Source organism: Aquila chrysaetos, chromosome 5 (genome assembly GCF_900496995.4).
Source record: "Aquila chrysaetos chrysaetos chromosome 5, bAquChr1.4, whole genome shotgun sequence".
In the NCBI taxonomy this organism is placed as follows: domain Eukaryota; kingdom Metazoa; phylum Chordata; class Aves; order Accipitriformes; family Accipitridae; genus Aquila; species Aquila chrysaetos.
In genome coordinates, this window is record NC_044008.1 from 54,312,834 (window position 1) to 54,340,109 (window position 27,276).

General features: G+C 42.5%; 1 protein-coding gene across 6 annotated transcripts in view; it reads left to right on the forward strand.

The window, feature by feature from the left end:
• SV2B (synaptic vesicle glycoprotein 2B) overlaps nt 1-27,276 on the forward strand; it is a 69,569-nt gene that overhangs the window by 29,200 nt on the left and 13,093 nt on the right. For 3 of the 6 annotated variants that reach the window (XM_030015142.2, XM_030015147.2, XM_030015141.2), the window contains 7 exons: nt 7,250-8,138; nt 19,372-19,552; nt 20,191-20,342; nt 22,215-22,348; nt 23,116-23,205; nt 25,419-25,529; nt 26,677-26,765. In XM_030015142.2, coding sequence (XP_029871002.1) covers nt 7,622-8,138; nt 19,372-19,552; nt 20,191-20,342; nt 22,215-22,348; nt 23,116-23,205; nt 25,419-25,529; nt 26,677-26,765 — 1,274 coding nt within the window. In that variant the 5' untranslated portion in view covers nt 7,250-7,621. Of the gene's footprint in view, nt 1-447; nt 465-3,513; nt 3,668-4,760; nt 4,824-7,249; nt 8,139-19,371; nt 19,553-20,190; nt 20,343-22,214; nt 22,349-23,115; nt 23,206-25,418; nt 25,530-26,676; nt 26,766-27,276 lie in introns of those variants that run through there. The other 3 variants (XM_030015146.2, XM_030015145.2, XM_030015144.2) reach the window with 3 other exon arrangements.

The window sequence follows — 27,276 nt, forward strand, 5'->3', positions numbered from 1 at the left end:
AATCTTCTTCCAATCTACAGTGTGGGAAAAGTGAATAAATGAGTCCTGTCCCAGAGACCCCAGCCACCTCTTAGAGCAAATCAATGATTTTTACACCAAACAGAGGACTTTCGCTCCACATATCCTACCCATGCTGCAGGGGAGCAATCATTAGGTGCCATCTGTACTGCTGAAAACCAGTTCTTTGAACCAGATGATTTCAAGTCAATGACTTTCAAATATCTTTCTCTTCTTTTCATTCACAGCTACTAATACAGAATCTGTGGCAAAGATAGCTTGCTTAATAAGCTCCATGGAGAGTTTTTGAACCTGTCTTACATATCTATCAAATAATTTCTTAATAAAAAAAAGTCTCAGGAGAAACTTGTTTTTATCCTTAGTTTTCTACTTAATGCAGCGCTCTCCTCTGAAGTGACAACAAAAGACACCTCTTCATCCAGAGTTCAAAGCAAACTCTTTTTAAGGTAGGCCCTGCTGCAGACTTTGATTTTTAAATCTCTTGTTGTCCAGACCCAGTTAGCCTCCTGTAAGTATTTGCAGCCACAGTTGGTTGTAGCCGTTAACACATAACTTTACGTCTGAAAACCATATATTGACCTGCCCACACATATAATCATGGTGCCTTTGATAGCAAAGTAGCTCCTTTTTGCTTCCAGTTACTATGTCACCGATTAAGAAAACTAGAAAACTCACATACCCACCTTGATTTTTCTGAACAAGAGCAGAAAAGACACCTAAGAAATTACATCTGGAGCTGACATTGCTCCAGATACAAAGGGTTTCCAGCCTGGGACTGTGATACAGCCCTCCCTCAAGAACGACTATGATTTCTTTTGCACATTAATTAGAAGGACAAATTTTACTTCCAATCTTGTGAGACTGGAGAGGGAATGGGAGGAATCAGAATGAATTTTTTTCCTAGTAGTATATGCAGCACTCCCTTACCTGTCTACATTCATATATAAACTTGCATCCCAAGGGCTGACCTATATTTCCAAAGAAGAGACCAGGTCTTCACCTGATTAAATCAAACTGATTCACCTGCCAGTGTTCAGATCTGAGAACATCCTACTGGAAATTACCCAGGGACTCATTTCTCATCACCACCATCTGATTACGCTATTTGATGGAAAAGCAAAGTAAGGGAAGCGACTGCTGAAGACCTGCAAGAGACGTGACCTGATACAATTACCCCCTTAAATAGCAGTCAATAATTTATTTTTTTTTGACTGAGTGATGCTCCCCACAGCCAACTTCTTCCAAAAGTGTTTTGGTGTCCTATGCTCTCAGACTTTTCTCCCTGTCTGTTTATTATTTTGGCAGTGAAATAGAGTTGCAAAAAGTCAAGCAAGAATTAGTAAGGATTAGGGCTGAGCTCTAAGAGAGATGGCCTGAGATGGGTTTATAATCCTTAGATGTGAAGGCGAGAGCTGCTGTTATTACTAAGCAGTAGGTGTCATTTCTTTTCCACAGTTTGTGGATCAATAATATGTCAGGGCTTCCATCCTTCCCTGGCCATTTCCCCCTTTATTCTGAGCACAGTTTGGACCATTAATCCCCATTCTTACTCCTTGACTTCTGATTTCACTTGGTTTCTACCTCTCTGCATTAGAAGCCCCCTCATTTCCTTTTTTCTAACTTCACTCACGTATATATTCTCTCCAGATCTTACTGCTTTTCCCTCTGCAGGATCCTTGCCAAGAACCCAGCCTTGCCATCTGTCCAGGAAAATGATGATACTGCTCAGCTTTCTTCTGGATGTTTAATTGTGTGGCTGCAGCAGTAATGTTAATGTTAGCAAAAAAAGAATAATCAGAGCCCTGTGGAAGAAAAGCCTTTTTCTGCCTCACAGCACAGAGGTCAGATACTTTTATTCATATGCACATAACTAGCAGGATTACTTTTCCTATACTATATTTCTCTATATTGCCTTCTTAAAGATGTACCTGAGATAATATTATATCCATGAGAGTAAAATCAGAGAGTTTCTGATGCAATTTTTTTTGATAAGAAAATGCCAGTTTTTCAAAACCTGAATTATTTAGGGGGAAAAAAATCAGTTTCAACAAATGTTTTTAATAAAAAATGGATCAAGTAGCTGACACACTGGCATTTCTTAAATTAAATGTTTGTTTTTCAGTTTAAAACAACTCTCCCTGAACCTGCTTTTTTTTTTTTGTGCCAATGAAAAGGGCAACATTTTACAGTATAAGAAGAAACATTTTTAATGGATCTGATCTGAAAGTATTCTTTTTGTGAATTATGGGGTTACAGACTAATCTTGTAGAATTATTTTTTATTTTATTATTTATACTGGTTGGAAAGAGGGAAAGTTTCAAAATTCTCCTGAGGGAAAATAGCAGTTTTCTCAATTAAAAAAAAAAAAAAAAAAAAAAAAAAAAAAAGAAAAGGCTAGACTGCAAGAGTTCAGTGAAAACCTGACAAGGACTCTGGGCAAAGCACTTACTTTTTCCGGGTCTCAGCTCTGAATCAGGGAGCACAGGGACCTCTTTTCTCCGATTTCTGGTTTATTTAGGCTTTTAGGGGTGCAAGTTGCCATCTATTCATATAACCACAGCTGCAAGGGGTTTGAGCAACCGATCTGCAATTCACACAAGAGGTAGGTTGTGCTGTTCCGATGTGCAGTCTGCAGGGACACAAAAATGCCAAGAAGCCAAGGGACAGACCCAAGGATGCTCAGCCTGCAGCACAGAGCAGTCCCCCAGGCACTGCAACACTTCACCTCCATCTAGCAACATGGAGATCAGACCTTGCTACAGTACTCAGCCTGTCTAACAATATTTGTGTAATTGCCGACTGCCTGAAATCCAGGATGCTGCTCCCCTGGGAGCTGTGAGTTGTTAAGCATCTCAAAAATCTGGTGCTTCGTGTGTACAAATGGATCCATTAATTGCATCCTCATTGAAAGTCAGAGATTGGAACATCACAAAAACCTATCTGCACCATTTCCTTTGTCCTTTCAGAGAGGAAAATTTCCTCTCAGGATTGTTTTTACAGTGACTTTGTGACTGCAGCTTTGTGACTGCAGAGTGTCCTTATGGTCACTGTAGGATCTGGGCATCTTCCCATTGCTGCCAGAAGAGAGCAGCTCTGGGGGTGAGGATGCTTTGTTAGAGGAGCTGCCCTTCAAGCAGAATATTAAACTGCTCTGCCATCAGTTTTACAGGAATTATTCTGGGGAATGCTAAAGATCCCTTGAAAGCATTTTTATAGTGTCCCTGTACTGCTCCTTATCCTTAGCATTCATATAACCACTCCCTTCAGCTGTTGACTTTGAGAGTTTTCCCCTTCTAAGCATGCAAAGGCAAAGAGAAGGATCTGGATGTCAGCTCCTAGCCTTGGCTCTCTCCCCACTGCATACATACACGCACCCACGGCTCCCTTCAGCTCCAGCTCCCACAAAGCAACAACCTTACTCTCTTTTCTTTTCCAGAAACTCCATCATGCCCCAAGGTTCAATAAAATTTGTAAGAAATCACCTCTCCATAACTGCCCTGCTCACTAATTTGCTATAAGCTCTGTACTCTGCTAGGGCTCAGCTCTCTAACAAGCCCTGGACTCTCTTCATTTAGTGCCAAGTACAAGAAACTCACCCTTCTCTGCATCCCCTCCAAACTCTGTTGCCCTTCAGCCCACAGTTTATCAAGTGAGCATGCCAGGCAGCTCCCTTATATGCTCTTTCACAGGGGCAAACGCAGGTGTTAAGCTGTTCTTCTTAAAGGTCCCTTTTCCTAGAGTAGGTACTGTTTCTATTGTGAGTATATCCAAGACTTTACGTTTCTATTTTAAGTTGCAGAGCTCAAATGACTGAATTCCTGGCTAAGTGTGCAACATCTGAGCTGACTAAAGAGCTAAGGAGTGCAAGAAAACTACAAGGTGAATGGCGTGTATTAAAGAGTTGCTGTTAAGTAAATCAGAGTGTGCAAGGTACAGCACTAAGTGAAGGATGCTTGCTAGCATCAGGATAACTGATGTGATAGACTGGTGAGGAAATAAGTTTAAGGTAAATATGAAGCAGAATATAGAGGAAAAGCTATAGTGCAAAAATTACTTAGAGGGAAAGAAAAAGCAAGGTAATGAATTGAGGAATAAGTATTGTGCTATGGAGAATTACAAGCAAGGAAAGGAATTGTATTCCCAGGTACTTCAGGTTTTGGTGTCCAAACCTCAGTTTAATGGGTTACTTTGGGGAGACCCAGAATGAGGCTTTCCTGCCTCTGCCCCTCCCTCCCCTGTAGAATCTGCCTTATGGAGCCTTACATTTGTCATGTGTTTAAATCTCGCTTGCATGTCTCAGAAAGGTAGCTGTCAATTTAAAAGGGCCCAAGGTTGTAATAGGCTCGATGTGATGTGTATATCTGTCTCAAGCTCTCATGCATCACTGTGAAGGGTAATTATAGCAAACCAAGCCTGCAATCTTCATGAGAAGTCATGATTTCACATCTAAATGCTAAATGGGGCTGCTAATATGAGTAAGTGCAGCTCAGCTTGAGTGAAAGGGTGTTAAAGAATCAGGTCTAGAGTGAATCAGCCTGTGCCTATGTGGCAATGAAAGGAAACAAGTAGTGTGAAGTATCAAAATAAAGCATTTAGGAGTCCTAACTTACAGACTGCCTCAGGGCCCTGCCCCTTCTCCTAGGGTGATCCCAGAAAATATCCATCCTACAAACGGAATGGGAACTTGGTGACTGCTATTTGCCATGACCTTTTTTCTGAATTACAAATTCTTCCCGACACAGGTGGCTGTCACTGGTTTATGAGACTCATCAGCTCATGCCATTATTTCCTATGGTGCCCAAGATGTAAGTGATCCCATACGATAAATAACAATCTTTGTGTATCAGTGAAAGAGCACGGATGTTTCAATAGGTCTTTTCTAAGTTTGTGATCTTCTTTGGTCCTGGTATTTTGGGAGGCAAAGAGCCCAGCTTCCAGCCTTGGCAGATTTTTAATAGAGAACAAAAAGATTTCCAGCACTTGGTCTTCAAGAACATACTTTTACCTTTTGAAAAAGCAGGTGTAAAGCTAGGGGTAGGGTCTGTGGAGACCCGGAATCTGATCAGTTCTGTTATTGTTCATTAGTGTTGTTATTACTCCATTTCCTAACACAAGTTTTCAATCCACTTCTGTAGCAACCAGAAAGGGACAAATAAGGTGAGGTCACTGTGCTTCCTGCACCGACGTTTGAGGTCGCTTTGAAATATAACCTGGCAACACATGATATTTAAAGACTTACAAAGCAAGGCCTGAAGTTCCTTAGCTCATATTGTTCTTTTTTCTTAAAAAAAAAAAAAAAAAAAAAGCTCTTTCCCCTACTTTTCAAAAGAAAATATGTCTCTGTGGAACTACATTTTTACTGCCTTGGAGAACATGATGTTCAGTCATGACACAAATCTTTGTGTAATCAAGAAATTTACTTCAAGACTGGGAGGTTCTGAGACTCAAAAGTGGTCTTGGATTTTTTAACCATTAGTGGTGACACTCCAGCATTGAAACAAGAGCTGTAGAACCCACTTAAGTGTGTCTGTTGGCTGTCAGATATATTAACTCTCCTGTAGAATAACACCTCCATTGCAGATGCAAAATTTCTCTTTACTGCTGCCTGCACTGTAGTCTCCTGATATCTTTCTAACCTGATCAGAATGCCTTTGGGTTTTTGGTTGGTTTTTTGGTTTGTGTTTTGTTTTTTTTTTTACTTTATTGATTGTCTTTTTCAGCCCTGGAAGAATGCCCTGCTGTCTTTTTAACTTCATGCAAAATGTATTGTGTGATTCAGCACAAAGAAAGGGAAGAGGAAATACCTTGAATGCAGTGACAAATGGTAGAGGGGTCAGAGAAAAGGAAGATGCTCTGGCAGGGCCTGCAGAGGCTGTGTTGTAATTATGTGCCATAAATATATATGTAGCTAAACAGAAATGCAGGGGAAGCTTTTATGCAGTTTCTCGGAGCAGCTCCCATGAACAACATAGGCAAGGCATGGCCATGACTCCATGCAGAGAAGTTAAGCCTCTGCTCTTTCCTTATCCTGAACATTTGGGCTGCCAAAAACCCCACAGCATTTGCAGAAGGAGTGTGCCCTTCTGAGCATTTTGTGAGAGTGCTTCTTCTGAATTTCTCCTCTGAAGTCATTTTAGCTGCATGCTGTTTAAACCCATACTGTCTGCCAAATAAGATCTCAAAGTGCAGAGGTAGCACTGTTATTTACAGTGTGTGCATTTGTGTACACTTCTGTAGGTCAACTGACTGTGTAGGTAACAACGCCCACATATATACAGACATGTGCCTGCCCATGTAAATTCATAGCTCATTTACACTTTATTTAGGCAAGTAGCTCAAAGCTTAAAGTGAAATCCACATTTAGTGCATGCCTACGCTGTGCTGGCTCCTCTAGCGTGACTCTACTCAGTTTCCCACGTGAGTCTCCTTTCAAACTCCTTGTCTACAGCTGTGTGCGGCAACAAATGCGGGAGAACACTGGAGAGCCAGCTGGCTGAAAACCGCTTGAAAAATAATGGAAATCAGGTGTCCAAAATGCAAATGTGTTTAGATGTGACTTGGCTTCCCTTGGTTTTCCCTGCAGAGAGCAGTGATTCTACATTAGCTTTGTTTTTTGCTCTCTGTGAAAATCATCCCCTGTTGATGGTTAGATACGGGAAGAACAGACCTTGGTGTGACTTTTGGTGACTTTATCTTGGCAGACACTGCATGCTAGTTGTACATCTGTCATACAGGCAGAGAGACACTAGGGAAAAAAAGAAGCTGTTAAATAAAATTAAGTTTGGGATCTGGATGAGAAAGAAAACCAAGCTCATATTTTGTGTCATTATGATGTTAGCCAGTTGTAGGTACCAGGAATGAGCGTGCTCTGGGTAGGTGGATAGAAACATATTTAGCAACCTGGGAGCTCTGTTTGAGCAATCCAACCCAGTACTGTTCTGCTCTCTGTAGAAACCAGGACCACATGTAGGAGGCAGGACTTCTGGGAGTTACAGAAATTGGGACCACACATTGCTTTACATTCTGCTTTAGGTTCCCACTTCACTTGGTAATTTTTAATCCTCTTTTTTGTTCTGAAGCTTTGGGTTTTGATGATGCAAAAACATTCCTCAAACTGTTGCCAGTTTTTTGCATTGGAAAAGCATGTATTCAAAATGTTGGGCATTAAACTCAATGCATATGTGCTTGCAAGCTTACTGTTGTCTCATCACTGTTGTTTCCTCTTTCTTAGGACATGACCTTCACCACCACAATGAATCAGGAAAAACCTATCAAATCCTCCTAGCTCCCTGGCTGTGCAATTTGATTTTCCCTTGCTGTTCACCAGACAGCAGCACTTCCCACCCAATGCACAGAAGAAGCCAGCAAGTCACAAATGACAGCTAAAAAGTGAAGCTTTATCAAAAGCTGTGTGAGACTCTGTCAAAGAGAAACTTTATATAGTAATTCTCCTTCTGAGCCTGGGAAGCTGTGTATCCCATCAGTTCCAAAGAACAGAGAGAAGATATGTTCAAGTAACCAATACCCAAAATTGCACAAATCAATACATATATTGGAGTATATACACACAGTGATCTACAGCATTTAGAAATCTCCATTCAGAATGGATGATGGATATAGAAACACAAACCTCTATCAGGGGGGCAGGGAGGCAAACCAAGTCTCAGATGACTACAGGTACCAGGATGGTAACTATGAAGGGTACGCACCCAATGATGGCTACTATCGTGGTGGGGATGAGCCTGCTCATGAAGAAGATGCCCAGAGTGATGTTACAGAAGGCCATGATGAAGATGATGAGGTCTATGAGGGGGAGTACCAAGGGATCCCGCACCCAGATGACATTAAAGAAAAGCAGAAGAAGCGAGCTCCTGCTGTGGCTGATGAGTACAGAGACCGTGCTGACCTTATGGCAGAGAGGATGGAGGACGAGGAGCAACTTGCCCACCAGTACGAGAACATCATTGAGGAGTGTGGCCACGGACGCTTCCAGTGGACCCTCTTCTTTGTTTTAGGGTTGGCACTGATGGCAGATGGGGTGGAGGTGTTTGTGGTTGGATTTGTTCTTCCCAGTGCTGAGAAGGATATGTGCTTATCCAGTTCAAACAAAGGGATGCTAGGTAAGTGCCACTTGCAAACAGCTCTTCTAATGCAGTAGACAGTAGCTAGAACATCTTTTTCTAGTGACCAGCTGATTTCACTATCTTCTGATGACTCTCGTGTTGGATGTCATGCACAGTCATGGCTGGGTGGATCTGACTCAAGAGGGGTTTGCTGCTGAAAATGCAGCTACTCAAAAGCAGCAGAATTGCACCACTTCTAAGCCCACCTTATGAATGTGCTGTTGTCCCAGTACTGGTCACTGCGGGCTGGATCTGAAAAAGGCAGCTCACAGTCAGCAGATTCACAGGGCACAACTCATAGGAGTGTTCAAGGACAAACAAGTGAAAGATTAAAGGTGGCTTTTCCTACTTGAGGATCTAGTGACTCAGATTTCAATGCTTTTAGAAACTGCATGGTAATGAGAAGTCCACAAAGCAGTACCATCCAAGTATGACAGTTATAAAAGACAGGGGTCTGTTTGCTCTGGATCACTTGGCTGTTACATTGTGGCTCCTGATGCTGTCCTTCTCTCCAAGGTTTTCCACTTTGCCCAGGTTCCCCTTTTCTTCAGCCCAAAGTCCCAACGGGCCTATCAGCTGTGCAGTCAGTTCCTTCTGCATGCTAACTTCTCGGTCAGAGCAGTTTGCTAATATGTACTGGATCAGCAGTAGCCAATGGAGGTTTCTTCTTAGGTCTGTGGAACGCAATTAATGTGCTGTATGGGGATTAAAGGTTGAGGCTACTGGCAACATCCCTTTTGCATCACCATTGACATCTCCCTGTGGTCAAAATACAAAGGCTTAGTTATTGGGAGTGAGTCTGGGTGGAAAGGTTTGGATGAACAATTTCTTTCCTTGCACATTATAAGCCAAAGACAGCAAAGTCTCCCAGATCTCCAAGAATCAGGAAAGTATCCAGCATGGCCTGTAGTGAGAGCCAACTGTGCAATAGTACAGTGCATCTGGAAGGAAAATAAAGTAGCTCTTGGAAGAACTGCTTTAGGAGGGGGAGAGTGTGTCTTGATGGACAAGTACTGGGGTTGTAGGGGAACCATCGGGGCCTGTAGTTCATACATTCTGGCCCAGAAGCCCTGCCTGAGGCAAGGTAAATGCAGATTTTGGATTAGACCCCAGCCCTTGAGTCCATTCTATTTGCATTATTTTCATGTGACAAAAGCGATAGATAATTACCCTTATATAGACCTCTCGTCTTGGTGTACTGAGGTCCTAGACACTTTTCTCTTCTGTTTCTTCTTTTTTCTTTGAACTTGAGGATCAGGATGTTTATTTCTATAGTTAGCTAGGTTTGTACTTAGTTTTGTGCCTTAAAGAGTTCACTAACTTTTTTGCTTCACAAACCACTTAAAAATTCTAGCTAGAAATATCTCAGGTCAGATATCTATAAGCAAATCGCTCACAATTGGATCCTGATTTCAAGGGGACTTCCGAATTCACGAGCTCCCTATGGGACACCAGGCTGGGTGCCTTTTCAGTGATGAGCCCTTTTTTGAAAAGCAGGTCATTTATTTTGGTGACTATATGAAAGCTGAGATCTTCTGAAACTCTGGCCCCATAAATGTCTATCTCCATAGAGCTCAAGCTCTGGCAGACACCCGAGTCAGAAAACTTCAAATGTCACAAGAAAATCTATCTTTGAAGTATTTCTGGCCCAACCAGAGGTAAAAATGAACAAGAAATCTCCCGAGAGCTCGTTTTGCTTTTTCCAGCTCAATATTTGCAAGGCTGAAAGTTCAGGGTGTTCTGATAAGCCCTGAATAAGCAAGGAGACATTTGGGTCTGTATCCAATCCCAGCTCCAGCCTCCCGCACATTAACCAAGCTAATCTGGAACTGCTAATTAGGGGAAGAGCACTCTTTTTGCTGCCTTTCCTGCCCACTTTAAAAGACAACTTTTGAGAACCTGGTTTTGCAGAACAACTTCTTCTGTCCTTAGCTTGTTTGTTTGGGGGATCTGCTGTCAAAGCTTGTATTCACACTATTTTGTGGCTTAAATATGAGGAAAAAAAAGAATTTTCCTAAAAACAATAAAAGTTGATTCATCTTAGTTTGAGGCAGAGAAGAAAGTGGGTATTTATGGTAGCACTCAGTTGTTACTGATTGGTGTTGTACATGAGGCAGGTCTCTGATTCGGTCCGTCTTATTTGTTAAACATACTTTCTCGTCTGCTGGATATTTCTCCGCTGCAGGTTTACTCTTGGATCTGAGGTTTGTGAGACGATCCTTTGTGAAAATGAATTAAGTGTGGCTTAAGAATCCTTAGATTGCAGAGCAGTGCACTGATATGAGTAATGAATACCCAAGGACATCAAGAAGTGAGGGTGTGAGGAGGCTGGAGTGAGTACGGGGCTGCTGGAGGGTGTAAGAAGAGAAGAGTGCAGATCTCTGGGTCTGGAGAGGAGGAGGAGAGCTTTCTGCCAAACTAAGGGGAGCAGCAGGGAGCGGAGAGTGTTGGCGGTTTGGCAGGCAGCAGTGCAGGGACATGAGGTTTGGGTGTAGACCTGCCTCCAGCACAGCCTGGTGTCCCAAATACTGCTCCTGCAAGAGGTTTTCATACCTTTTTTGAGCAGTGGTGGGTACCCAGTATGATAAGGACAGACAGATATCAGGTCCTGAAGGGAAAGGCTTGGCAAGTGCTATTGATGGAGACAAGAACATAACCTGCCTCAAAACCTTGCCTGGATTAGCTTCAGCACCCATCCACCTGCAACTAGAAAAAAGATACCTCCTAACAAAGCTCAGAGCTTCCAGCACATGCTCGTTTCCCTCCATGTTTCCATTTCCTTGATGGTCTGTGGGTTGTGCTATTGCAAATTGATTTTGCTAATACTCAAAGTTCAGTGATACTTACAGGTTGACTTGGTGGCAATCAAAGAGCTCATCACCTCAATTTCTGCCTAATGTGCAGTGACAATCTTGCAAGAGTCGGCCTGCACAGAATGAACGGAGGGTTGATTAGAGAGGGCACAGGTTTCCCTCAGATTATCACGAGGTTTTAGGGAAGCAGGGTTATTATCCACACATGAGTTACTGTCCCTTATCTTATCCCCATGTACCAATAGATGTCTGCAGATAAGCTTGTGTTTATTCCCAAGCAACCGTTCATCTCAACGCATTTTTGCTAAGGAAACATATCAGGTTATCCCAGATGGAGTTAAGGTTGCTTCCAGGTGGCTGCTGACATCTAAACGCACGAGAAGGTCTCAGCCATAACAAGAGAAGCTCGGAGGGAAAAAATGGGAAATAAGTCAGGTAAGTTATCGAAATCTTGCAGAAGTAGGAAGGGATAAATAAAAGAGCTAAAGTAGATGCCCCCTAAAGACCAATTTAGTGAAGTTCAGCTTCTGCTAAAAGGATATTTTGCGTTAAATACTCTGTATATGGCATATTTTTCCTCCCTCAGAAAGCAAGCATGGAAAAATATCAAGGAAATTATAGCCAAATTATGCAAAAACTACAAATAAACAGATGCCCACAGTGTTTCACAAAATGTGTGAAGTGAATATGACACATCTTAGAAAACGTTTACATTTTGTACTGAAAATAAACATCTCGCCATCAGATGCAAATTAACAGCTATTTTAGCCCTAAATATCCCTAGTGGGACAAAACACATATTTGGAGTTTTCTGTTATGCGAAATGCTATTTTGAAGATGATTGCAGGGGTATTATAAAAAAAAAAAAGAAAAAACAACTCTCTATATTTTGGCAGTTTGATTTCATCAATTTTTAACAGTAGTTGTTAAGAATAAGTTTGGTAACTTGTAACATTATTTTTACATATTCATTTGATAAATCTGCTTTGGTGAGCTTTCACCAGCAGTAGTCATAATAATAATAATTATTTTCTTAAATTTACTGAAACAGAATATTCCTTTTCAGTATAATACATCTTGTCAGAAACAGATTTTTTTTAATTTACTAAGGATAATCATATGAAGAGTCATAAAATTTGTATTTACTTATCTGCTGAAAGGCACACAGTATCATTATTTGGAGAAAAATTGTATAAATGTATATCTTCAGGTGCTTTTAATCACCTATCAGAGGACTAAATATCATATTTGCAAGTGTAGAGCAGTAAGTACACAGCAAGTATAAAAGATGGTGCCACGGTAATGTTTTAAACTTTTTCACATCCTGCATATAAAAAACTCAAGGCACAGTTAAAGCATCAGACTTCCCAGATCCCCAGAGCTGCAGTTTTGTTGTCATCATTTCACAGTTCAGTAAACTGAGACAAGAAAATTTTTAAGGGCTTTACCCATAACTGCAAAACAGCCACACCAATGCTGAGAATAAAATTGTTTCTTCAGGCACACAGCTCCCTTTTCCTTTTTATGATTTAATAATAATATTTTAAGGAGAATATCATCTTACAGACTCTTAACCTCGCAATGTTAGATAAAAAAAAATAGAAAAAAGATCCTATTAGTAATTATGCAGTTATGTAGCAATTCAAGCTTGGCTGTGTGAGTCAGGTTAAATAGGATGTGTAACAGTATCCTTGCTTTTAGTTGTGTGAAGAGGATGTTTTATTATCAGCTGAGATAAAATCTGGCCTCAGCTTCTCATTGACCTGAATTCACCTGATATGACAGTAAATCCTAATCCCCTCGGCAGAGCTCAGTGGCTTTTCTCCACTTCTTTTTTTATTTTTTTTTGATGGATAAGCGCAGATGAGCGCAGCCGTGGCTCCCTTGCTCTGCTGTGGCTTGTGGCTGCCTGTTTTGCACCTCCACGGCCATGGACCCCCAACACAGCAGCCAGCTAAACCCTGACAAGACCTGGCCGCGTCCACGTCCTGAGCATTGGGCACAAATTCCTAGCTGCAAATTTGCTCTCGGGCAGAAACGGTCCCGCAGCCCAAGGACCGTCATCACCCTGAGTGCTACGGACATGTTAGGGGAAAAAAGGTATTTTCTGGGAACACCCCACATCCTGTACAGTTCCAATATGGGGATGGCTGCGTCCCCATTTATAAACACTGTGGGAATTTCATCTGACGAGAGCCAGCATGAACAGGTTTTCGTTTAACAGCAAAGCATTTGTTTGGCTTCCTCTGTTGAAAACTTTGCTTTAGCAGAGGAGTTGGGTGGGGGAACCAGATGGTCCTATGAATATTGTAGTGATGGACAAGTCCCATGGGGGGGCTGCGAAGCCGGCTGAGTGCAAACAGCCACCCACGCCCTGGGTGCTGGCAGCGCTGGCTGGAGGGTTCGGTGCGCGTCGCCTTGCCAGTGCTGCGTCAAAGCGCTCGTCGATTCACGCACCCACCTTTGGCTTTAATGTGCAGAATCCCCTCAGTCTCAGCAGCCAGATTCGCCCGATTTCCGCCCCCAGATCTCTGAAAACGGAAAGCCGCCTTTCACACAGGCGATCCGTTTCTCAGTGGCAGAGCCGTTAGCTGCAGATGAAGTCTCTCTGCTTGTACTTAATCAATAAGGCAAGTGCAACGAGACTACCCTTACATTTGATTTCCATTTACAAGGTCAAGGAGATTCATGGGGAAAGCACTAATAAACCTACAAGGAAAAGCAGATTAGGAATTCCAGGAAGAAGGGGAAAAAAGGCCCCTTAGCTCATTGTCTGCTGAGACGGTCCCCTGTTCTGGGACATGCTGGCCATCGCTAGAGCAAGAGACAGTCAGGACTACCACTGGTTTATTCCTCTCTTTAAATTACTTATGCACAATTGGATCCTGTGCCTTGCCTCATCCATCTCACAAACTGTCCAGACTCACAAAATTTTGTTTGTGTCCATAAAGTGCATCCACGTATAACAGATGCTACATCGGTAAGAGCATTTGGATTTCATTTTTATTACAGTTTGAATTGCAAGATATATAAGTTCCTAATCCTTTTCTGTTTTCCAAATGGTTTCCCTCTTCCAAAGCCGCCTTTTTCTACTGCGGGGCTGTACTGCTAGTGGCCTGGGCTTTGAAGGCAGGTAGGATCTTCCAATATCCTGTGGTTACTGGCTCCATGCAGACCTATTAGCAGAGGTGAGACAACCCTGCACCTGGACCCAGGTGGTCTCCTCACCTTCCTGACAGCCCCAAGGACTCTGGGACTAATTCTTCCCAATGAGCTGGGGTTTTTTCTGTTCAAATTTTCCATTGATTCCACGAGTCCTTGTCCTGACTTGAAAGGGATTATTTTCAGATATGCCTTATTTTTAAGAACTTTAATCGCATTAACTGTCAATGAAAGAAATTCATGCTTGTGATGGAGATTTAAGTAAACCTTGAATTTTTCTTTTCTTTCTGAAACCCTTGAGTCTACTTTTAATTATACTGAACTAGTAAAAATACAGTTTAGCACACACATAGCCGTATATTGTATCTGCCTTTCCTTATTCCTAGAACTTCAGCTTTTAGGTCCATAATTCCTGTCTAACATGGAGCATACAACTTCAATGAAGGCTAATAAATTTCTTAATGTGAAAATGCTGTATATGTTACCTCTTTTCTAGTGGGAATAAGCCCAGTCAGTGGTCACATATTTTCCTTATAACTTCAGCATTGGATGAGTCATAACCTGAAATTTATTCTTAGAACTTCTGCTCTTTGGTTTTCCACCAATTTTATGGGAGGCTATTGCAGACTTTCCCGCAGGCATTCATTATACTCCATTACTCGTGGAATAGTCTGCAAATAATGGCTTATTCAGAGTTGCCCTTAACATTTCACCCAACCACTGCATGTGTTAATTTGGAAGCTGAGCCCTCCTAGCACAGCCTAGGTCTGTGTGGTTTGAAGCTGAGGTTTGAAGTCAAGTTTCTGGTACAAACCACTGTAATGTTGTTCCATAGAATATTTGGTGGACAGAGGTAACACAGGAAAAGAAATACCATTCAGTGATCACTTTTCTTGGTCTAATTCTCCTTAAAATTTGCGTTTCCTTGATATGAGCTGGATCTCCTTCAGAGGAAATAAACATCATTGTGTTCTCCAGAAGACTGTCTCTCCTGCATGGAGACTGTATGAGTAACTATTACATTCCTCCCTGGGTCCCTGCCACCTTATTGTTAATCCAGGACACAGCAATCTGCAAAGCCTGATGTTGTTCTGCACCTTGGGTCCCAAGACCCATCAGCTGACAGAGCGTTTTATAGCAGCTGCCCCAAAAGTTTTAATGATATTGGCCAGAACATGCAGTCTTCCCAAAAGAGACCTGTCCATCATAATAAAGTGTCCTGCTGATTTTGTTTCAACCCTGAAGTACACATTTCTATAACCAGGATCCATCACCTCAGAAACTGGCCAAGCGGACAGTCTTTGGTCATCCCTGAGGTTTCCTTTACTACAAATTTTCATTGTTTTAAATTTCTAGGAAACAATGCATCCATTGGTTTATCACATAAGATAACCAATGAAAGCCACATCCTCTAAGTGAGTTTGTGACATTAACAGCTCTGCTGCATTTTATGTTGCTTATTGTTTGATGGATGCTGTGTTGCAGAGATATAATCTTCCCTTCCATCACAAGTTTGAGTTCCTCAGTCAGAATCTGCAGGGGCTTGCCCACAAAAGCAGCTCCACTCCACTTCTTGATGCCTGGTTTCAAACACTGCCCCATCCCAAGCTAAGCCCACTCTTCCCCTGGCCAGAGAGGTGGCTGCCCTGCTGCCAGCCAGGGTACTCAGCTGCAATCAATCATGAGCTAGAAGACAGTAACAACCTCCTCCACCTCCTCCTGGCCTGGGACATCTTCTGTTATTAAGGGGATTTGGATGAACATCTGCCATCCAGAGATTTTCTTCAGGGGAAAAAAAAAAATTAACTCTAGCAGGTATTCTTTTCTTCCTCATCGGGGTCCAGTGGTGTGGGCTGAGCTGTGCTGTGAGCCGCTCACACGGTGCTGGCAGGGCTCACTGTCAGATGGGTGGCTGTGATGCACCAGGGAGTAGATACAGGGTTCATCATCACTTCTGTCTGCTGGTTGCGATCAGAGCTGCTCCATTAAATGTAGCTGGGGAGCCAGGGTAAATGCGTTAAGCCTTACAACACTGCATTAAGATTCTTCTTTCAGAAAGATTTTGGACTGAAACAGTTTTTTGCTTCAGCTCTCCCTTGTAATTTGCACTTCAGCGAGCAAGCTGGAGGCCAAAGTTAATAGAGAAAGAGATTTCAGATTCTGAGACGTGTACATATCTTCTCTGCTGCAGATCAGTATCTGAATCCTTTACACACCTTCAGGTCACGTCACCAGGACAGCTCAGGTCAGGAGGGTAGGGCAGGGAGTGTGGGTATTGATTGCACAGAGCCACTTGCTTACGGTGGAGGTACAATTGCGCTTGCAAAATCCTGTGCTATGGTTCTGGTACAAAGGCTGTTAACAGGCAAGAACAGATTTTTTGCCTTTGACACACAAAATCCTGATTGCCCTTTAGACATCGTATGGATAGAAAAGAAAGCAGAACCGTTCCCAGAGAGGTGACCCCACCACTCTGCTATGGAACAGGGGGGGATTTCAGAAGTCCGAACTTTTCCACTTCTAATTAACGTGAGAAAAGTATCCTTCAAATGCTGCAGTGGATCTCTGCTGCATAGCTTTTAATTTAGTAATGCATTTCAAATCAAGTGCAGGCATTTGCTATCAAAAGACAGACGGAATCAGCTGCCAAATAACCCTCTGCATTAGTCCCTAGCTAGCTTTGCTGGATAGCACAGAACAGCATTCAGCCATCAGACTGATCGTCTTGTTTAAACGTTAATTGCAAAAAAAATTTCAGCATCACCTTGTTTCCCAAGTGATGTGTTTAACAGAACAGGTCCTGGGGAAAACGTTGGCTCTCAAGAGAAGTCAACACTTGGTTCAAGGTGAGGAATCACCCTCCAAAGGGATGTTCCCCAACCATGCCTGAAAAATGTTTCTTTTAGCTGCATTTCTTCAGTCAGTGAAGAGGAATGTTTCCTATTAAGGCAGTGTATTTACTTGCTCAGCATCCACTGCCTTCACTAGGGGTCAGGGATGCAGGGAACACTGATGCTTTTCTTGAGTTATGGTGTTTCTTTCAACCCCAGCTCAGCTGGGTCTTGAACCTGCCATGCCCCCAGACTCCCAACATCTCCAAGCATCATTTTTTCCTTCAAGAATTCCCTGCACTGCAAGTTCTGCTTTCCAGCAAGCAGATATTCCTCCATCCTGATGTAGTTCAGCTCCTCTGGATCATATCCAGCCATGATCAGGCCCCATCAGGATCTCCACAGCAGGACTGTGCAACCTATAGGCATAGACTATAATCCTGCCTGTGGTGTCTGAGATGATACAGGAGGTGTTCTGGGAACAGCCTCTTGCACCTCTGTGCTCCCCAGCAAATACAGTGGTTGCCACCACTTTCTTTTGAAATGTGGTGATGGTGATACTGCTCCTACTCTGTGGACCACTAGCTTGCAGTAGACAGCTCTGAGACATGCTGCTTAGTAGCCAAGGAGCTGCCAATGCAGTAAGAGTGTGCTTGGATGTGCTGCCCCAAACACTTCCATTTCAGCAGCTGGCAGAGCCATCAGAGCATGCAGTAGTCACCTGGTCACCAAGTGTTTTGGTCCTGCCATGCTAAGGCAGAGGCAGCCTCATCCACACACAGCAAGCAGACAAAGCATGAAGGGCTTTGTCTTTTGCACTGTGAAACTCAGAATAACTTCAGTAGCATTGATCCACCTGCTGACAGTCCATCGCCTTGTGCTCTTGCCTCATCTGGGCATTTTCGGAGGACCCTTGGAGACATATGCTTCTCTCTGATCCCTTCTATCCCTACATCTTTCCTGGCTCAGAGGAATGAACAGACAAGCCTAAAACAAAAATCTGAAGCCCAGAGGCCAATACAGCCTTCAAAGACCTGGTCCATGTGCTGCCAGCTGCTGGACTGATGAATTCCCAGACGTTACTCCTTAATAGCAGTGCAAATCACTTCACTCTAGCTGATCAATGTTTCCAACCCTCCAGTACTGATTGCTATTAGATTTTAAATGCTTAATATCTGATCCTACTGTCCTTTCACATCATAACTCCTGCAGGCTTCAACAGGAATTTTGCCAGCAAAAGGACCATAGCTTGTGATTCTTCCTAGGACTATTGCTCACTGAAGTCTCTACATCTGGAAAGTAGATAAAATAAATGAAAAAATATTCCTGGACCTTTGAGCATTATTAATTAGTGCTATTTACACTGGTACCCACATAAAGGAAAAGGCAATACAATAGGTGGCCCTTCTGGTGGCAGGGTCAGTAGAAGAGCCAAGGACAACTGCTGTGTTTTCTAGGCCAGAGTTACAAGCACATGGTGAGCTGGGTATAGGGAGCCTATTTGGAGAAGAAAACCATTCTCTCCTATTCAGCCTGGGACTGAATGTAGTCACTGAAACTGTCTTTTGAGCACCCTATAGTAGAAGATCTAATGAAGTCAAGTTAAAAAGAAGAATCCAGTTTTCTTAACAATGTCAGCAATAACTCTATAGAGCAAACTGGCAAGACAAGCAGTAGGTTCTCCCTTCTGAAAGTTCCACATCAAGACTGTGCTCTTTTCTCTAAGTTGTCCCTTAGTTAGATGCCAGGTCTTGGCTCAGTAATGAAGGAAGTAGCTGTGCTACACAAGGTAAGTCTCAGTAACAGACCAATCCTTTCAGATAAAGCTAGGAAAAGCAGAGAGTGAAGGAGATGATATACTGCAAAGGAAGCATGGGTAGGATAGGTAACCTGCGAAGAGATTTAGCCATGGTTTAGCAGTCTGTCTGCGCTCACAGCTTTCTGAGCATAAACAGCAGCCAGTGAGAGCCTCCTCCCTACACATCCTCAGTCCCATTATGCTCAGGGGGGTTAGCGGAATTAAGACATCAGACTTCTGTTGTATCATTGGTGGCACATAGCTGGGACACGTGCATCCTAAGCTGCTTATGCCTGGCCATTGCTTACGTGCAGGGGATATGTGAGCAGTGAGGTTGGGAAAGAAAGATGTGGGTCTGGTCAAATGAGGGTATGTCTATAATGATGCAGTGCAGTAGGGAGTGATGCAAGCTCAGGGGCACAAGATGGGAAAATTAGGTTCCACCAATGGATAGAGTGTCTGGCACCTGAGACAGCTAATTTGGGGGGAATGGGGGTATGTCTACTTTATAGCATAGTAGGCCAGGTTGACATCAGCTGCCGTACGGCCGCTTTAAAATCTGCTTCTACATCACATACAATTTCCACCTGGTTACAAAACTCACTGTCTCTCTCTCTCACTTCTAGGCTTGATAGTCTACTTAGGAATGATGGTGGGAGCTGTCTTGCTGGGCGGCCTCGCTGATAAACTGGGAAGAAAGAAATGCCTCATCATATCACTTGCAATCAATGCTGCCTTTGCATTCCTCTCCTCCTTCGTCCAGGGATATGGATTCTTCCTCTTTTGCCGCCTTATTTCGGGCCTCGGGTGGGTAACTGGTGAATCTGTCCCATGTTCTGGAGGAGTCCCATCATGGCTCAGCAGTTTGGGTGTGTGGGGTGGGAGAAGGAATGCTGCTTGGGGGATGCATCTCTGGTACCGAGCCGGGATGGCACTGCTGTTTAGCACGTGTGGTTACATTACCTCACTCTTGACCCTTAAAGCATTAGTGGTAGCAAAGTTTGGTCATGGACATTCTTCTGGTACTGCTCAAATTGTGCAGAAAGGCAAGTGAGACTGATAAATGTCACCTCGGTTTACAGTCCTGACTGCCAGGGCCTCCAATGAGACCTTCAGCAGTTCCCATCACCTGCCTGTATTTTGCCTCCCTAAAATAAGTTATCACAAAATAACAACAGAGAAGATGTCTAGGTGAAAAGCAGGCATTACACTGGCTTTATATAAACTGTACAGGAAATTCAGCTTTCAGAGCATGAGAAGGATCTTGTTTATCCTTGATGTCTAAGACCAGTCCAGCCAAAGAGAGATTTGCATTTTTTCCTACAAGTCTCATGTTTGTGCAGCGTGTCTGTGAGTGTGACCTCCCCTCTTTATATGTGCAATCCTAACTACAAAGACATTGAAGAACACTCTGATTCTTCCCATGTGCTGTTTTTTCTCCTCAGTATTGGGGGATCCCTCCCCATTGTGTTTGCCTATTTCTCTGAATTCCTATCTCGTGAGAAGAGAGGGGAACACCTGAGCTGGCTTTGCATGTTCTGGATGATTGGTGGCATTTTTGCTTCAGCAATGGCTTGGAGCATCATCCCACATTACGGTAATTGGTTTATGCTTTTGACTTTCAACACCACCACATTCCTGCATCACTACGCTACCCCAAAACCCTGCACAAGTAGTGTTAGTCAGTCCTTACACAACCCAGCATAAACAACACTGAAAATAATAGATAACTGAAGTGCACACAATAGGTCTGATAAATTGACTGCATGATTGATTGACTGATACTAACGCTGTAAATAAGACTGATAAGGGCTGCTTTCCATCAAAAGCTTCAAATACACCCTTTGAATTATACCGCCAGAGCCTGAGCTCTTAATCTAAATGTCAGCGCATTCTGGCAAAACTGGACTAAGATTACATTGCAAAAATTGATCCAGTTATCAAAAATAACTAATTTTAATCAGGGAATTACTGGGTGCTATGAATGACAGCAGTGAGGACAGCACGTGTTCTTTTCCTTAGCCAAGTGTCAACACTCTCGGGGCTGTGTATCTGGTGACACACCTCCCCAGCATGTGATGGCCTGGAGTCACATCTGACCACCTAAGTGGGTTCAGGAGTGGAATGGGTTCCCTGCCCAGAGCTGGAAGTGAGAGAGAAAAAGTAGATGGGTGTACTTGGAAACATATTACTGCTCTGAGGAGCAAAAATCTGCATGTCACATGGTATTCCTTGTAACTCATGTATATCCTAGGAAAACATCAGAAGCAAATATCTACTGGAAAAGATTAATTCTCTCGGTATTCAGTGACACCAGCTGTTTGCAAAATCCTGTTTGAGGAAAGTAGGGCAGGCCATAAAGACCATGAAGAAAAACACTAACATTTACCTATCTATCAATCCATTTTTACCATGTTTAAAGTACATTCAGTATAAAGAAATGTTCATGCTTTTGATTGATGTGACAGAGACTGTTGGAAGAAATAGGCAAACTTACTGCATAGTGGTGTCAGGTTGAAATAAGTCTATTATCTGCAACTACATTTGCTTTAAAAAGTCCTTATGTATTTGCATTACATTTATTTTTCAGATTACTTTTTGATGTTGTGCTTTTATTGCTTCTTCTTTTGATTTCCCATGTTCCACCTACTATTTTGGAACTTCGTGAAATGAGTAGAACACCATGACTGTCTCAGATGAGACCTCTGCAAAAATCATTGCTTGGTTATTTCCTTATTATGTGAATAAAAATGTTTATAGAAAAAAAAAAAAAATTGAATTCAGCATTCCTTCTGAGATTTGAGCCTAGGGAAAGTAAATGGAGCAATGTAAGAACAATGCTGTACTTCCTAGTCCTTAGCAGGGGAATACCTGACCTGGTCAGACATCAGGAAAAAAGCAGGAGAGGGGGAATCTCAAATGCAGGATTAAATCTTGAATTCTAAGTTTGAATCCCAGCTCAGGTTTTGTAGGTCTGGAAAAAAATAAACTTGTTTTCCTAGTTCGCTTCCATAAAATGTGAAATACGTGTGATGTACAAGATTGAAAGGAGCTGTCTCTAAAGTGCCTCTCAGATCAGAGAAGATATAACCTTTGTAAACTTTTTGTAACATCTCAGAACAGCAATAAATTATGGCCCTGATTCCTCTACCCTTTCCCGGCCTTACTTGCCTACAGCTGCATGGAGCTATTCTTATCACTAGATGATTTCTAAACTCAAAGATAAAAGAAGGTTTTTAAAAGGCAGAGCCTGAGCAAGTATGTTCCATTTTCTGTAATGAACATGAACTCACTTGCTGTTACCTACTGAGCATGCTATTAAGCCCGTAAGAGCTGTCAGTACTAAGAATAGCAAACTTTCAACCTGTCCCTGTGTCATAGAGAGCTGTAAAGTTCAGAGCTGCTTTAGGAGAGAAAAACTCAGAATGCCTGGTCAGAATTTTTACTTTTTGGCTCTTGCTCTTTCCAGGCTGGGGCTTCAGTATGGGAACCAAGTACCACTTCCACAGCTGGAGAGTCTTTGTACTTGTCTGCTCTCTGCCCTGTATCGCCTCCCTGGTGGCACTGAAATTCATGCCTGAAAGCCCACGTTTTTTGCTGGAGGTAAGATGATTCATCTGAACGTTGCAGTCTGATATTAACAGAGGATAGCTGGTCCCTAATGTGTCACCATCAGTCTGTCTTTGTCCCATCAAACATGCATAGCACAAGCTCAGAGGCAAAACCACTCCTACATGTCTGCACTAGCTCCACAGATTGCTTAAACCCCAAAGACTACAGACTAGGGGGTCAATCAATGATGGTTAGCATTTCACTGCCAAATGTGGTACAGAAAGAAGGTGGTGAGGGCTGGGAATTTTGTAAAAGTCCAACAAAGGCATTCTGAAAACATCTCACAGAGTTTGGGCACATAACTACTGAATCCTAGTGGAAGAGCAAAAGACAGAGTACATTTTACTGAGTAAAATACATGAACTTCAGAAATCTTAAGCAAGTATTCTTTATTCCCATTTCACAGATGTGAAATGAGGTAATACCTAGCTCAAGTTAACCCTGCAAGTCTTTAGGAGAGGTGGGATCAGAGCCCAGGTCTCCTCATCCATATCCTCTTCTTTCATCTGGTTTTAAAGCTCTGTTCCTGACTTCTCTCCTGCCTCAGACAGCTTTAGGGTAACTCCTTTCTTCAGCACAGAGATGCTGCACTCTGTGAATAAAATCCGTGCTTTCAGCTCTTTATATTTAATGCAGCCAGTGCTGTATGTGTGCTTCTCCACTGTATTGGACCTCTAGAATTGGTTTCTCTCTATGCTTTGTTAAATTACAGAGCTGGGAACTCCAACATTTGTTTTCCTTTTCTTTGGTGTTTTCAGATAGGTAAACATGATGAAGCCTGGATGATCCTCAAGCAAGTTCATGACACCAACATGCGCGCCAAGGGTGAGCCAGAGAGGGTTTTTACGGTGAGTTTAACAAAGCCATCAACATGTAAAAAGAAAAGCTGGACATACCTTCCTTTGTGTGTCACAGCACCAGTTTATTCCACCTTGGGACTCTTTCAATGTAATCTCCCCCAGCAATCAGGAAAAGGACTCTGAGATACATTTTGTGCATTTAAAGTTAGATGCCAGTCTGTTTTTTCAAGAATTAGTTGATCCTGTGAATTGCAGTGAGTACTCTTCATTCCTGGTGTTACTCTACAGCATAGAGACCAGTGATTTTACAGTTACACAAATGCTTAATTGGTATGCTCTAAGAGACTAAAACCAAATAAGAGAGATATTAGTCATGTGGGAGATCTGAGTCACTCCTTTCTCCATTCTGGCTTCTAATCAAACTCTGATTAAACTTCATGTACCTTCTAATGAGCTTCCCAAACTCCACCTGCCTCATACCCAATCTTTAATCTCTCCAAGGGAAAGTGGGATGAGTGGCTATTACTCATTAGTCTGCTGCTTGTTGTGAAAAAGGTCACAGCAATGGACTGCGTTAATAGTAAAATCAGGTAAAAGGTGTATGCTGTGGTTAGTTGCAAATTACGATAATTCAGTTGTAAACTCCCAGTGACCTAGCCAGGGAATAGCTCTTGATTAATGCTTTTAAAGATGAGAAGGCACGTGCTCTTAAAGGATGGAGAAAAGGAGATACAGTTTTGTGTAAAACAAGTCTTTTTGAACAAGAAAGAGAGCAAGGCTCTGCATTGAGCAGAGTTGTCATGAAACAGGGCCCCTCAGGAATGATCCTTCAAGAAAATTAAAATTTAATATCTGTGCATGACAACTGTGTGCAGGTTCAGGTAGGAACTTAATGAGGATGTGTTATTTTTAAGCTACCGACCATTTGACTAATGTGAACCTTGATAGCCAGGGCGAGAGAGATCATCTCTTTAAATCCCTACCTGGCTTTGCTGTAATGCCGAGCTGGGCTGGCCAGTCCTGCCATGTGGTGGGAGGGAAAGAGGACTGAAACTCAAATAGGTAGATAGAGAGAGAGGGATATCAAAGCAGGGCACTATGAGAGTCTGAGCTGAGTAGGAGAATGAAGGAGCAGCTGTACAGCACCCATTAGTGCTCGTTACTCTATCCAACAGTGTCTTGACTGCTACGGCATAGGCTGATCTCAGTATTGCACCTCAAGGTATGGCACGCCAGCTGAATCAAGATGTACCGACATCCGTTGGCATGGGCGGATGATCAGTGTGGCTGGTGTAGCACAAACTGTCAGATTTTGTGTTTTTCTGATAGGACAGAAGTTGCCAGTTTGTGGTGAGTCAGCTGGTACCGGGACAGTTCCCAGATCTGACATTTAAACGGTGCCAGCAAGAGGAACACAGAGACTCCACAGCTGAGCCAAGGCACTCATTCATACTTGGAAATTTATTCAGCAAATTTTCACCTCCTTCTCATGTTTACAAACATATCTGGCTTCCTTGAATATGTCCTTTATTTAAAGTTACTGAGCAAATACTTTCTGGGACCTCTTTTTAAGGTTTCTTGAGCAGCCCAGTTTAGGTGTTCAGTGTTGAAAATTCAGATTTTTTTGGTGAAGAGAATTGATTGCGTGGTGTGAGCTCACTTGATGACAGGATGCATTTTCTGATGCAAAGATTCCCATCTACACATTCATTTGTCATAGAAGTTCTGCCAGTGGTACTTAAAAGGTGCTGAATGAGAAATACTCCTGCCAGTTGTCTTTGAAGAAAGAGATCCTGAGGGCACAGTTTGATGCAGATACAAGTGGCTGATCTTGGAGATAATTTTTGCTATAATTGCCTAAGTCCTAATTTCTAGTGGGAATCTAAGGGATAGAGATATAAGGTCGTACACAGGCACATTAAACAATAAATGAAAGATTGAAATGAGTGTGATGCATTTAAAATATTTCATGGAAGGAGAGAAAGAGAGAGAGAAAGGATGGAGGGATAGATGAAAGGAAGGAAAGAGGGCAGGATTCTTTCTATAATAAAATCTCTAGCTGTAATTAAATCAATTACAGCAAGCTCGTCAATCAATTACGGTTAGCTCAATTGTTAGTGATAACATTCAAGGAAAAGATAGTAAGAGACATCAGGTGGAAACATTGTCCAGAAGACAATGGAATTTAAAATCCACCCAAGATCAGTTCTAGAAACTTCAGTCCAATTGTTTTTTTTCCTCCTTTTTATTTTATTTCCCAGGTTTCCTATATCAAAACTCCAAAGCAAGTAGATGAATTTATTGAAATCCAGAGCTCAACAGGGACCTGGTACCAGCGGTGGCTGGTCAGAATCACGACTACTTTCAAACAGGTAAAGAGAAGAAAAAAACATCCCACAGGGCCTTTTGAGCTTCAGGCTTCAGTGCCTCATTACTTCAGGTCATTGTGTCTTGAAACCTGGACTCTCACTCAAAAAAAATCTGTTGGTATTTGCAAAGGGCTGTAATCTGATTACACTTCCTATGCAGATGTGAGCATCTGCAAACTGCCACACTGCCAGCCAGGGCCCAAAATGCCCCTGTGAGCATCACAGTAGTCCAGCTGTGCAGAGCTTCCAGGAGCGCTTGATTTCCAGCCCCAACCACTCTCCTTCTGAGCAGATAAATATTGATTCCCTCTGTCCCAAGCCTAAGTGAATTTACCACCCGCAGTGGATTCAGAAGAGTGTTTGCTCCTTGTTCCTGCGGACACTGAGTTTCTAACAATGTTATATTGTCTCTTCAGCTAATTTAACCTTTCACACATGCTATGCTTCTTACCTATGTCCATGCAGAACTTTGTGGATAACCTTGCTAGATCTTCTAGTCTAGGAGGATGAGCTTAAAGTAAAGGACAGTCTTTCTTAATTAATAGCAATGCGAGTGCTATACTATTACTATATTTATGTGGCAAGTTAAGACCATGAGGAGTTACATCCCCTCATGTTCCTGGCAGTATTTTCTGCAACAGGTCAAGAAGAGCAGATCTTGGTCTGCCTCCTTCTCTGCTTGGCTTCATCCCTACCTGAGGTCATCTTATGTCTCCTAAAGTGCCAGCTGTGTTTGGGTTTTTGCTCTTCAGTGAACTTTGGAGCTCGGTTTGAAAGCACCCCTGAGACCATACATATATTTGAAAAGACAAAATTGTCAGAGGGTCTGAGAACAGGCTTGTATCCACATTTACTGATATAACCTGAGAGAGACACTGCATCATCCCAGCCCAGCCGTAGTCACGCACTCCAGCTCATTACAGAAGGTTCAGATCAAGTGCCCTGGCACATAGCTGAATAATTGATCTTATTGTAAGCCATTTACCTTGATAAATATAATTTTGAACAAACACTGAATGTAAGCCACACAGCTGACCTTCCCCCAATGAGCCCTTTTTACTGACATTAGATTTATGATGCACTCAGAAATTAATCTGTCAGGTGTCTGCTAGTGTGTCCTTGCAGCTAATTCCTTCTTGTGGATTCGTAGGTCTGGGACAATGTGCTATATTGTTTAACAGCCCAGTACAGGATGAACACACTGATGCTGGCTGTGGTTTGGTTTACAATGGCCTTAAGGTAAGGTACTTCTTCAACTTTTTCAGGAAATGAGAGGGGCCTCAGAGTTTGAATAATTATTTACACATTTAAATAAACTATTACCAAATTAATCCTGGTCTTATTTTAAAGAGTCTTTGTGTACTAAGCCTTGCTCTCCTACAAACTATTCATCAATCTGACTGCTTATATGAGAGTACAAGGTTCTTTGACCAAATCAGGACTTGAGCAGTGGTTAGTAAGGCAGTAGTATATCGACTTTCATCTCTAGATCTTCCATTTGATCTTGTCCACACAAAAAAAGACACAACTGTACCTGATTCTCAACTGTTCCTTCATCTAGATCAAAACTATTCAGGTAAGCCTAAATCTAAACTACAGGTAAATTTTGTTTAACTCACACTTGCAGAAATCTGCCTGCTGGGGGAGTTTCCAAATTTCTTATTGCTCTGCTAGTCTCTTGGGCAGCAAGGATAGCACATTGCTGTATTTCCCAGCCAAGGAGTCAAACTTAAATGAATTGTCCTGCTTT